Here is a 13,057-nt window from a genome sequence, read left to right as displayed (position 1 = left end):
AGTCAGGGCTGGGGTCGTGGGGGGGTGAAGGAGTCAAGCAGAGGGCTGGGTGTGTGTGAGGGGGATACAGGGCTCGGGGCAGGGGCCTTGGGGGTGTGCAGGGCTCGGGGCAGAGGGCTGGGTGTGTGTGTGTGTGGGAGGGGTCAGGGCAGAGGGCTGTGGTCATGGGCTGCTCACGGCACGGGGCTGGAGGGGATATGCCCCGCTTCCCCAAGGCCCTGCCCCTGCTTCTTCTCTTGCCCCCCCCCCCCCCCCAGCACTCTGACTCAGCTCATCAGCTGATCCGAGAGGGGGGGGGGGGTAGGAACCCAGCAGACTGCGGGAAGAGGCAGGGGAGCCGGCAGGACCAAGCTTCTGCCCCTTGCCCCCTCAGGAGGGGGCAGGGAGCGGAGAAGAGCGGGCTGGGCCAGGCTGGATTTTTAATGGCACGCTGCTGCCTGCCGGGACCCTGACAGGCAGCAGCGTGCCATTAAAAATGGGCTCGCGTGCCATAGGTTGCCAACCCCTGGTTTAGAATATTCACTGGGAACTTGAATCTGGAAATCGCTCCATCCATTGTCACTCTGGTTCGTTACTCTAGTATTAGGCTGGCATAGGGTTGGCTAACAAGCTTGGGGGTTTAGTTTGTTCGCTTCACTTTGAAGCGCTTGTTTTGGAAGAATCTCAGAAGAGGTGAAATTCAACCTATGCACAGAGATCACACAAGGAGTATATATCACTTAAACTGTACTTGAGGGCTTAAGTGGGATTGAAGAGATGTTTAGGCCTTGTGCATAGTCCGAGTGGGGTGAATGGCACCTATTAAGAACTGCAGGAATCTTAGCAACAGATAAAAAACTTGGTTTAGTCTCCCTTAAATTTGTGGTACAGCGTACTGAATCTGCCTTTTAAAAAAAACCAAACCAAACAACAAAACCATTTTTGGTCTGGGGGAATCAATTTTCTCTTGTCGTTGCTACCTGTGCTGTTATGTTGATGGAAATAGTAGCAGGGTATCTTATTTACTGTACAATTTGACAGAAGCATGAACTACATTATATTCATAAATCTAAGAACCGCAGTCTTTGTAAACAGCCTGGCCAGGAGTTGGCCAGCCTCCTCCGTATCGTGTTTCAGATTTCACAAGAGAGCACACAAATAGTTCAAAGTTTAAATACTTTCCCATGGACTTACATTTACAGCATGAATCGTTTTGCCTAACTGCCTTAGTACAATCAAGAAATCTGTGCTCACAAAAAGTGGCAGGTGATATCTAGCTGACTTAAATAACAGACTTAAATCTTTTTCTCTTGAAAACATCTTTTCTCTGATTCAACTATATTAAAGGGTCCATTTAAAAAACAATTTTTTTTTTGCTTAAAATTGTAACAAATAACGTCTAAGTTTTAGTTCTGAAAGCTATTGAAGGAGAGGGCATGCTTCTGTGCCCCACCCCCAACTCCTTTTCATTTGTTTACTTGGTGCATTTGTGGGAAGATTTTACAAGTAAATGGGACTTGTGTGCCTAAATTCTGTAGGCTTCTGTGGGAAAATTTTCCTCCTTGATTATCTAGATTGCAGGGCATTTATGCCTTTTCTCTGCTAATGAGTTTTGTATAGATTCCCACTAATGTTCCAGCTGAACTGGAATTAGTGATGGGTGGCTTCAGGTTAGAGGAGCCTGGTCTGCAGTAGGGGTAACGCAGGTTCAGCTGCCTTGGAATAAACACTGGTTGGGTTTTTTGTATTTTAAAAATGTTCCCTAGTGTAGACATGGCCTTAAAAACTGACATGTGCAGTCAAGTTCCTCTCCACAGTTGTTGACTCTAACCTACTTTAATTACATCCAAGAGTAGCTTTCCTGTCCTCCTAGGTATCATTGCAGGATATGTGAAGCCAGTTGCAATTTCTGTGAATTATAAACCACATTATGGGTAAAACTTTCAAAAGTGCTGAAGTGACTTAGGAATCCAGCTGACGTTGGGTGTTTTGCCCTTGTGGATCAGCTTTCAGGATCTGTTCCTAAATTCAGTAGTGCATTATTTACACAATAGACCATGTCTATGGAGCAGTGTGTAAGCATCAAGAATTCCTGACAATGGATCTCAAATAGATACGATTTTTCTTTCTAAATATGTTCTTGATGGGAGTACTGATTGGTTAAAGCAGTTTGATTATCATGTTAACCACTTTAGGAAGATCCTAGTGTCTGGGTGTAGTGCCCTGCAGTGGTGCCCAGACTTTAATCTACTTTATGATCTATATAATATGTTTTTAATAATCATCCAAAGTATTTGGTAGACAGAATTGCATTTAATGCTCACAGCTGTTTTGTCCTCTCATTTTCACCATATATATAATTTTTAAAGCATTCATTTCAAATATTTGTCAGGGGCTGAATGGTAAATTGTTCTCCTCTTTATCCTGGATGTGTATGTAGTTCCATTTTGTGCAACTCTTGAGCTGTAGCGGTCTTTATTCTTGTTTTTAAATACGTAGGCCCGACACAGTTGTGTCACTGGTTTGTATTTGCTTTTGCAGGTAGCTGTATCCAGTTGGGTGGTAGGCGGATCCAAGGATTATCATGAAGTTTTCGGGGTCCCTGGAGAGCCAGAGATTGTCTCTCCTCTTGGAGACGGCAATCTCTAGAGAAGCTCAGATGTGGAAAGTGCATATGCCCAAAATTCAGCCCAATCAGGTAAAGTCTCTTATGTACATTTTTTTACTCTATGGGAATATTTTCTGGCATATTTTTCAGTGAATAACTGAACCCGTTACATGAGAAGTGATCCTACTGCCTGGGGGAGGGAGGTTAACCTTTAATTCAATGTAGTGACTAATGCTTTGTTTCAGGAACATACCCACAGTCTGAGGTACAGAACGTGGTGTACGGAATACAGCGTTAAATCACTGCTATTTCTTCTAGAAGTACTCACACACATTAGGTTTTATTAAACTGACACTGTGAATTGCCCTGATAATTAATACACGTTTGCTGCTATACAGTCAATTTGAAAAGCAACTCAATTGTGTTAGGTTAAGTTTGACTTACAATATATTATTGTTGAAATCCTGGGCAATTTTCTACATGAAGCATCCTATTGCTGCTCTGTGTGTTACTGCTGACATTAGCTTGGTGTGCGGTCACTCCCTTCTGAATTTTCTTATTCAAACGTGAGGCCTTTTCTGCTACCCTTACTCATATTGGGCCAGATTTTCCGATAGCGTATATTGGTGTTACTCCATTGACTTAAATGGAGTCACTCCGGTTTACCTTACCTGAGGATCTGGCATGGTGAATAATACCCTACTCCACGAGTAGTCCTACTGATTTCAGAGTAGTGTATTACTTAGTGTAACTAAAGATGGCAGAACTGGGCACAGATTGGCATTGGTAAACAGTGAGTTCCTGCTTGTGTTCTGTGTATCGAAAAACCCCACCTAGCATATTTATTTATGAATGGCCTGTGTGCTACGTACCGGTGTAGTTTGATTTAAAACAAAATATCCCAGTGTCAGGGTGAGGGATTGGACCTTCCTATTCTTTACTCCTGGAGGCTGGGAGTGCATCAAGTCCTACTCTTGGGCCTCTTTGTGGCTGACACAGAGAGAGAACAGTATTGATGGGCTCTGGAAAGGAAAAAGGTCCATCCTTGCTTAGCTTGGTACACAGAAAACACAGGAGTGCGGGCACTCAGTAGCTTCCATTGACTTTGGATATTTACTGGAAACCAGTATTGTAGCCACAGATCTGTATCTCTATGCAGACAATATCCAGGGCGCTTAATTACAGATGTGCCCAAGAACTGGTTATTTGCATTCAAAGCATCAGTCGTTCTTTGTAACAGCTATTGCATTGTAAAATTGGTTTAGTGCCCACTGAAGTACAGGTTCTCCAACCATGGTATGTTTAGGTGGTAGTGGTTGTTTGAATTCAGTCTTTACACCTTGCTATGGCTGCAGTCTTGCTCTGGGTCTTCTTTGGAACTTTTCTGTGTTAGTCAGTGGATATTTCAGGACCTTGTCCTGTGGGGTTGACTTCAGTGCGGCGAAGGGTACTCAGCTACCCACAGGATAGGTACGTTGTCAGTGACATTAATTTGACGTTGTAATGTGTCTGGCCATCTGCAGATATGAAAACGGGAGGCAGCGTTACCAGATTCTGTGAAAGGTCAGAGTGGTATAAAGTCATGGAAACAGTCTTGATTAATATTTGTGATACCTGCAAAAATCCTACAGTGTTCCTTTTCAGTAGAAAGTCTAGTTTCAGAATTGACTGATTCAGGTTTGGGATTCTGTTATGCCATAATGCCATTACACATAAGGTTGACTTTTTTTCATTCTGATTGCTGAGTTAGGATTCATGCTTGGAAAAGTTTACTGGCCTTGAAAAGGTTTTTGTACTGGTCCACCCAAGCACTTCCAATCTTGGTAGGTCATTAAAATCGCATCATTTTAATGATTATCTTGCATCTTTCCATACTTCAATTCACACATGATTCTATCAGCTGGAATGCCAGACTGCTTTGACACAATATGAAATGTTGTTTTCTAGCATTAGCGACTCCAGAGAAAATAATCACTAAATCAGGTTGAAATTTAAGCATGTGGGGGTAAAAATACATGGTAATTAGATTTAAATGAATAAAAAGAGAACAAGCACATGCTGACATGTAAAACTACACAATTTTTATAGGTACTCAGGAACTGATAACCAGCTTTGTAGTGGTATAAAATATTCTTTTCTAGTGCTTATTGTTCATGAGACACTGGACTTCAGACTGTCACAGATCATTTCATTTTATCAGTGCTCATTTTGGCACTGTTTCATGTCATAAAGTTCAACCCATATTATTACCCTAACCCCCCTGTTATCTGAAACAGGGGTATTATTCCTTAGCATCTATTCACTTCATTGAAAATGTTCTCAATAGCCTGAAACATCCAATAACACAAAATCATTTGTCTCCCTTGACCTTCAGGAAATCTAAGATGTACTGGATAGCCAATCCTGGGACTCTGTGGGCACTTAATTTTCATTGCCTGTTATAAGTATAAACTTTATTTTGACGTGGTACTCTGGTTTCCAAATGAAGAAACACACAAGGAAAATCTAATGATCAAAACTGAAAGTATATTTCTCGTTTTTTTCTACTAATGAAAATTCAGTTAGGTTCTTGGCTGTTTTTTAAATTCTAAAGGGGGAAAAACACACACACACACACACACACAGTTTCTAGACCTTATTGTGCTCTAGTTTAGATCAGAGGTGGGCAAACTACGGGCCACATCTGGCTCGCAGGCCCCTCCTGGCCGGCCCTTGAGCTCCTGGCCGGGGAGGCTAGCCTCCCCGGCCCTTCCCATGCTGCCCCCTCTCCCCCACAGCCTCACCTCACCACCAGTGCCATGCTTGGGGCGGCAGGGCTGTGAGCTCCTGGGGCAGTGCAGCTGCAGCGCCCGGCCTGACCCGGTGCTCGGTGCTGCATGGTGGTAGTGGCGGCGGCGTGTCCTGGCTCCAGCCAGGCAGCGCGGCTGTAGCACCGCCAGCCACCGGTGCTCCAGGCAGTGTGGTAAGGGGGCATGGAGCAGAGTGGGTTGGATAGAGGGCAGGGGAGTTCAGGGTGGTGGTCAGAGGGCAGGAGTGTGGATAGGGGTCGGGGCGGGAACAGGGGGTTGAATGGGGGCGGGGGTCCCGGGAGGGGCAGTCAGGAAGGAGGGGGGGTTGGATGGGGCAGCAGGGGGCCGTCGGGACAGGGAGAAGGGGTGGTTGGATGGGGCAGCGGTCCTAGGGGGGCAGTCAGGAAGGAGGGGGGGGTTGGATGGGGCGGCAGGGGGCAGTCAGGGGCAGGGGTTCCGGGGGCAGTCATGGGGCGGGGGGGGGTGTGTGTGGATGGGGCACGGTTTCCGGGGGGGCCGTCAGGGAACTGGGGGGTTGGATGGGGCAGAAGTCTGGAGGGGGGGGGGCCGGGCCACGACCCCCTCCCCTAACCGGTCCTCCATACAATTTCCGAAACCTGATGCGGCCCTCAGGCCAAAATCCCCCCCCCCCCCCCCCCCCCGGTTTAGATCCTTGGAAATAATATATGATAAAGGTATAACATATGTGTACTGCAGTCTGCCGCAGTTTGGTGGGAATTTCTGTCCGGGTATGTTTTGGAAAGCCCCAGTCCCTGTCAATAAGTGTATTGCTTTCAGTTTTCCTTTTCTGACCTGTGACACACTGACTCTGCCTGTGTTTGATAGCTCTAAACCAAAGGTTAAAGGGGTTTTTCAGTCTTGAAGAGTCATCTGGCTTGTGTGTTTAGGACCACTTTGCATTTTGTTAGCACTATTAAGTTGTTTGTTCACATAAATTATACATATACACACACACAGTAAAATATTGTATGTATATTGCTTATGATGGTCAGGTGAAAGGGGGGTGACTGGCATGTGGATAAGATCTGAGATATAAAGTTGGAAAGTCTGTCAGAAGTTAGTTTTCTCGTTAACAAGTAACGCTCTCTGTGGCAGTTACGTTCATGGGCCAGGAAAATTTTTTTTAGAAACTCGATGCCGTTTCATCTTCCTTTTTCCTTTCCCTGCTTGTTCTGTTTTCTTTTTCCATTCCTCATGACAATGGGAATCGGGAGTCTTCAGTTCATTCCCATTTTTTCCCCACTGCCTTGTCATGTCACCTTGGACAAGTCATTTTTAACCTCTTTATCCTTTTGCCACCCCGTCTGCAAAACGGAGATTATCATCTTTACCCAACTTTGTAAAGCGCTGAGAGATTTCTGGATGGAATGCTCTAAGTGCAAAATAGTATTTTTTTTGCCTCTCCGGATGTCTGTTTCCAAATGTGGCCATGCACAAAAAGGAAATTGTACTGCTTATGAATTTTGTAGCTATCACTAAACTGGAACTAAACATAAATTAGCACTGTTGGAGACTTCAGAGATGCCTGCATCCGATTTCACGTTGGTGCAATTGAGAAACAACCCCACTGAAATCAGTGGAGTTACACCAGTGTAAAAATAGTGTACCTGAGGTTGGATATTGGTCCTAATTCTGCAGTGCTGTAGCTACCCTTTAAGTATGCCAGTCCTGATAAGAATTACTGCTACTCGCAAAATAGCCTGGGAAGAGAAGAAGAAAAAACAAATGGGGAAAGAACAAAACCCAGGAATTCACTGACTTTAAATTTCAACCAGTAAAATTTACCTGAATTTGAGACATAAAAATTTAATAGCATTGAGTTTGCCCAGAATGTAATACGATGGGTGTTCAAAGGCACCTAAGGAGTGTTCAGTGGGGTTCTCTTTATTATTTGTGTTGCAGTCGGTACCTACGATCCCCAGGCCCCATTGTGCTTGGCACTGTACAAACACAGAACAACACAGTCCTAGTTCCAAGAGGCTTACTATCTAAGCGTAGGACTGGAGACGACAGTCAGGGGAACACAAGGAAACAATGAGGCAATACTGATCTGATGTGCCAGGACCACATGCTGCAGCCTAACCGTGGGCAAGCTTTTGGGTGGGGAGTTGGTCCAGAGATTTGGGCACCTGACTCCCCTAAGTTCCTGTGAGGCCCCAGCTGTAAAGTATGCATTTGTGAGGTTGGAGTGAGGGAGGATGGCAAAAAGTTCACGTAGCTAGCAATAGCATGACTCCGCTCTAGAGGAGATCCAGGTTTGAGAGCAGGTAGGGAATGGGCCTTTGCTGGTGCTGGCTAAGATTTGGAGACATGGAGGGAAGGGTAACTGTGTTTTGTTTTTTGTTTTTTGTTTTTTAAATCTAGCTTTAGATTTAAACAATAGTGTAAAAAAACCACCCATACAAGTTCTAGGCATTTTAGCAGTTAATCTTACATCTGTTAGTAACCACCTACAAACTTGAAAAACCCAGCCTGCCGGAAGCATTAAGCAGTTGGAGACAGTAATAAGTCAGTTCAGCCGGTCAGTATCAAAGCAGTAGAAAAAGCCCCTTTCCGCCCTCGCCATTTCCAAGCCAATAACTTCAGGCCTCCCCAGGTGTCATGTAAATGGCTTTTTGGTTAAGTTGGAAATCAGAATAACAACTTCTTAATTCACACCAACACCTGAATGTCTAAGTAGGACCTGTGACATAGCCAGTAGCTAACGATCATAACTGGTGCCGCTCTTCCCTGTCTTAAGGATGCTTACTTTCCTCTGCTGTTACTCATTTTGAGGTGATAGAATCATGCTGTCAGAGGCAGCACTGCCACCAACACATTATAGCATATCAGCCGTGCAGTTGAGTTTATTTTGTATTCTGCCATCCAATTAGTTAAAATGTCTAGTCTTAAACCTTTCAGAGGAACATCCAGATTCTTTCATTCTTCAGATGTGCACCCCTTGAAAGAGCATCTAAGAATCCGCAACTGCGAGAGTTTCCTACATGGAGTTAGATAAGTATTCGCAGGAAAAAATATTGTGGGATGTGCATGAGATGACCGCCTTCTGAGCCAACCTCTTTCCTAAAATGTGCCAAGTTCAGTTCTGCAATTCCAGTAAGATCCCTGTTTTTATACACCTCTGATATGCAGCTGGTGATCAGTTCACTATCTCGCTGCACTCGGGGAAACGCGGAACTAGAGCAGCATTTCCACTTGGAGTAGACAATACAGCCACAGTAATTGCATGGACCGTGGATTATATTAATAGATTTTAGGTAAGAAAGGACCATTATCATCTAGTTTTACCTCCTAATACTCGTCTCTTGATTCCCAGTCCAGTGCCCTCTCCATTGAACCACTGTGCTTCTTTGATAGAGGGGGACTGCTTACTCTTCAGAGCAGGGATGGGGAAAGGGTAAGCATGTATTATTATTATGTTTTTTTTTTTTTAAAGGCCTCTCCCCATTGGTTCCGTAGAATCTATTAGTGGAGATGCATTGTTAATCTTCTAGAAGCAGGAGCACTGTAGTCGCCTCTTCCTGTAGGACTGGTGTGCAGAGGTGCCAAACAGGAGTGAGCAGGTTCTAGTGGGAGGAATTAAGGCTTTTAAATAGCAGTGTTAATCTTAGTGCCATGTTACACATGTCATCACAGCTGGGTGCACGTCCAGGAAATCAGTGGCTAGACAGCTATTCTCTTCTCTGGGTTTTCATACTGCTCTGAGCTCCTGTCAGCATATGGCCGTGTTGCTAACTGTAGTTCTCTGTGGACCGTTTAAAAAAGGCACTGACAACTGTTTTAGCGGGAGAATGTAAAAACTCTTTAAATGCATCTCTGCCAGTGTTGGTAAACCCCTGTGAGAAGCTGGTAAGGAGCACTTCTGCCCTCTGCACGCTTTCCATGTAGCAAGCTGTTCTGAGGTGTGTCAAGCCCCACGGATGCCTTCTGGCTTCTTGCAGCCTGTGCCAATATCTGCCTTGGCCCTGATCTGGGTCACAGGGCTTGATCCTGCAGGATATTTGAGCACTCTGGCTCCAAGACAGTGAAGCACTAAAGCACATGCATAACTTCAGCATGTGAGTAGTCTCATGCAATCCAGTGCTCACATGCCTACAGTTGAGAGCGTATTTAAGTGCTCGGGTGTGTCAGGGCCAGACTGCACAGCGCCTTGCAGGGTACGCTGTTTGTACACAGCCCCGTTCCCCACATTGGGCTCCTCATGCTAGCCCTGTGCTACACAAGGAGGGGAGTGCATGTGGCTCTGTGTATGGGCCCCTCAGTCATTGGCCGTCATGGGGAGGAATAGTTACTTTTGCAGGAGGTATGCGTCCGAGGCAGCCAGCCATAACCGGGATGGTTATAATGGCTTGGTCAGTTGCTTGATCCTGCCAGTGCTTTTGGTGAGGGGTGGAGAGCGCCCCCAGCTCTCACTGACTTCAGTCTTGGCAGGTTTCCATAGATCATTGGTCTAGGGCAGGCCTGTAGAGACGTACAGCTGGTTCCTCTGCTGGTTGTAAGTCATGTTGCCTAGCTGAGAATCTGGCCCATGGACTCCTTTTTAACATGAAAAGTGTCCCTTCGAAAATCACGGGGCAAGCCGAACTGTCCCTTAATCTTGAAGCCCATTGTTAGTGTTGCTTGAACGCGGAATGCAGTAGGGCTGCTTCAGTTTGCTGTTGCTGTGAGGGAAATTAAAGTGAACCCTGCGAGTGCCATGCCTCCTGTCATTTTCCCTGGCACGGGGGGGCTGTAATTAAAGCAGTGGCACTGGACTGTTACGTAAGTGTCCAATTGGCATGTGGCAACAAAACAAACAAAACCCTGACGTGATGGGCTTGTGGTGTGAGAAAATGTCCAAGGGGAAGCACTTTGGAGTCTAGGAAAGGACTTTACTGTTGCAACTGAAAGGGACTTTTTAGTCTCAGGAACAAAAATACCTTGCTTTGCTTTCAATTTAACTCATGTAGCTCAAGAAATTATGACCCTGCTGTTTGTTTAGTTTTATAGCTTCCTACTTATTGCGTGTGCAGTTGGGATTATGTGAAATGCAAACCTCCTTGGGCATTTCACAAACACAAACTGTGCAGCAGTCTGATCGGCCACTCCTCTACAAGTGGGTCCCTGCCCTATTTGAGAGCCCGGGCATCTTCTCCAGTGATGGGAGTGTTGCTTTCTCTGTGGAAAATAGTGAATTTTCCCCATCTGAATATGAAGAGGCATGAACTGCCGGCAGGTGGATTTTATTTAAATCATGATTTAAATCACTCGTCAGGAAGACTCGATTTAATCATGGCTTTCTACATAAAAGTGCATTCTTGTTGGTTGTTATAACCTTAATATATGTTCTTCACAACTCAGCGATAGATGTAGGTTTCATTTTTAGGAGGTACACACTATGCATTTTTTTTAAGTGATTTAGTTTGAAAACTCTTCAGATTAGTTTTACAGCTATATCAGAAAATGAATGATTGTTTGGTTATTTCATTTACCAAAGGTAATTGAAGCCGATAGTTCAACTCCCAATGACTTCATAAATATCTCCAGTTCAACTGGTTAATCATTAATATTTGGAGGATTTTCTTGCCATGCTGTATTAGGAGGAGAACATCACCAGACAGATATTTAAATTGTTTTATTTAACTAAAATAACAACATTATGTGTTCCGGATTTTATTCTTCAACAACATGCAATAATATTTTAACAAAACAAGCATATGAATTTTTGAATTTAGTTAAACATTCAAGTTTTTTAAAATCAGGTTTGTCTTTGTTAAAATTGTTTTTAGTTAAATGAAATATTTAAAAAAAAAAAAACAGCCAAAAATTAAATCGACTTTGTCAGCCAGGTCAACACGAGAAACTTAAAATATTGGCTTCTGCAGCTAACTCAGTCGTCTTCACCTTCATTTTCCTCTTTGTTCATAATCTGGAAAAGAAAAACAAGCTTTCCTGCTTTTTCAGGTCCCAAACCATTTCTCAATTTGGAATGAATTAGTCCAAAGAAAGAAAAAATATTCTTTCTACACCAGCAGAAGAAGCTACTGCTGTTGAAAGTGAGATTATCACTTAAGCACTTGGATTCAGTGACTGTTGAAGTGACTGGTGTGACTTTTTTTTTTTAAAATATCAGCAAACATATAGTTCTTGAAGGGTTCACCCTTTGCTCTGAAGTTTATTATAGTTGGCATTATGGAGGGATGATTGCTGGATGGCCATATCATAGCCAACTCCTCTTCTTCAGCACTTAAGGTTTGACTCTGGTACCGAGTATTGAGAATATTTGCAAGAAAATGAGCTGGAGATAGTGCTTGTCCCATTTGTTTTTTTTTTAATGCTTGTAGTTTAACGCTGTCATTGCATATTTCTCTTTTTAAGATCTCACTCAGTTCCTTCCAAACTTCAACTGCGTCAGCAATAAACCAGCTATTTCCCTACATTCTGTTCAAGGCTACAGAAATAGAGTATTCAGCATGTGTTCAACATTTCTCTTAAGCCCAGTGTCGAGCACTTCGGCTGTGGCAGGGCCATCTATTTTTTCCACCATTTGGTTCACAAACTGTCATCAGATTAGGCCAGTTCTTGATACAGTGCTCAAAAACAGTCCACTACTGAGTTCCACCACACGTCTTGTGGGAGAGTTAGCCTGGTTCCTCCCACTTTTTTCAGAGCAGCTGCTGCAAAGTGGTTGTCATGGAAGTATTTTGCAATTTCAACAACTAGCCTTTATATCTAGAGCACTGAAGTCTTTGGCTAGGAAGTGCATCAAACGAGCCCTGCAACTGTATGTTGTTAGTTTGGGACTCTCTTCTAAATAATTTCTTCTCATCTTGGATACATTTGCAGCATTGTCTGTGACCAAGCTGTGTACTAGACATTTGAAATTTTTTTTCCGGTTTGTTATAGCTTTTACTGCTGCTACTTGTAAGTATTCTACGGTGTGTGCATTTCCTGATGTATCAATTGTTTCTCTAAGGAAGACATTCCTCCTTCTGTTGTCACACAAGCACATACAACCAGATCATTGTGGACATTGTTCCACCCATTAAGACTCAGGTTAACAATTTCACCCTCTAGATCTTTTGCACACTGCTCAATTTCTCTTTCATACACTTTATCCAGCAACTTGCCTGCGACATCTGCTCTGTTGGGTGGACTGTATCCTGATTTTAATGACATGTGGGTTCTCAATCATATGGAAAGGAGAGTTTGTTGTATAAACAAACCAGGCAATTTTTTCATCAATTACATCTTTTTGTAATCTGCTGGTTCTTATCACAAACTTATCTATGGTAGTTTCTGGATGATGGAGATTTTTTTTTTCTTTTTGCTACAGGTGCTATACTGTGGCTATGTGACATACATGATGTGACTGAAACACTATCATTGGCAGATAACTCTGAAACTATAGAAAATGATGGTGATCTTGAAAGTGGATAGTCTTCAGAATCCTGTATGTTGAGGATGGATTCTCCCAAACAAAATAAGTCAATGCGGTTATTTTAATTATTATTACTATACTGCTCATTTAGTATTACTCATTGCATTCACTGTCACTCAGTACTACTTTAAAGGTGAAATTGTAAAAGGAAGATCTGCCTGTTTCAGCTATTTAATTTTTATCACAATTGCGTCTAAAATGCTAATACCATAGAGTAACAACTATATTTTTTTCAAACAT

At 43.5% G+C, this 13,057-nt stretch overlaps 1 protein-coding gene across 3 annotated transcripts in view; it reads left to right on the top strand.

Annotated features, from left to right (window-relative positions):
* Positions 1-13,057, top strand: part of CCNI (cyclin I) — a 50,024-nt gene that overhangs the window by 17,365 nt on the left and 19,602 nt on the right. For 2 of the 3 annotated variants that reach the window (XM_074950459.1, XM_074950458.1), the window contains exon 2: positions 2,521-2,677. In XM_074950459.1, coding sequence (XP_074806560.1) covers positions 2,564-2,677 — 114 coding nt within the window. In that variant the 5' untranslated portion in view covers positions 2,521-2,563. Of the gene's footprint in view, positions 1-2,520; positions 2,678-13,057 lie in introns of those variants that run through there. The other variant, XM_074950460.1, reaches the window with a different exon arrangement.

This window comes from Natator depressus, chromosome 4 (genome assembly GCF_965152275.1).
Source record: "Natator depressus isolate rNatDep1 chromosome 4, rNatDep2.hap1, whole genome shotgun sequence".
Lineage (NCBI taxonomy): Eukaryota > Metazoa > Chordata > Testudines > Cheloniidae > Natator > Natator depressus.
Note: the sequence above shows the minus strand (reverse complement) of the source record. Positions and strands in the feature narration are given on the sequence as shown.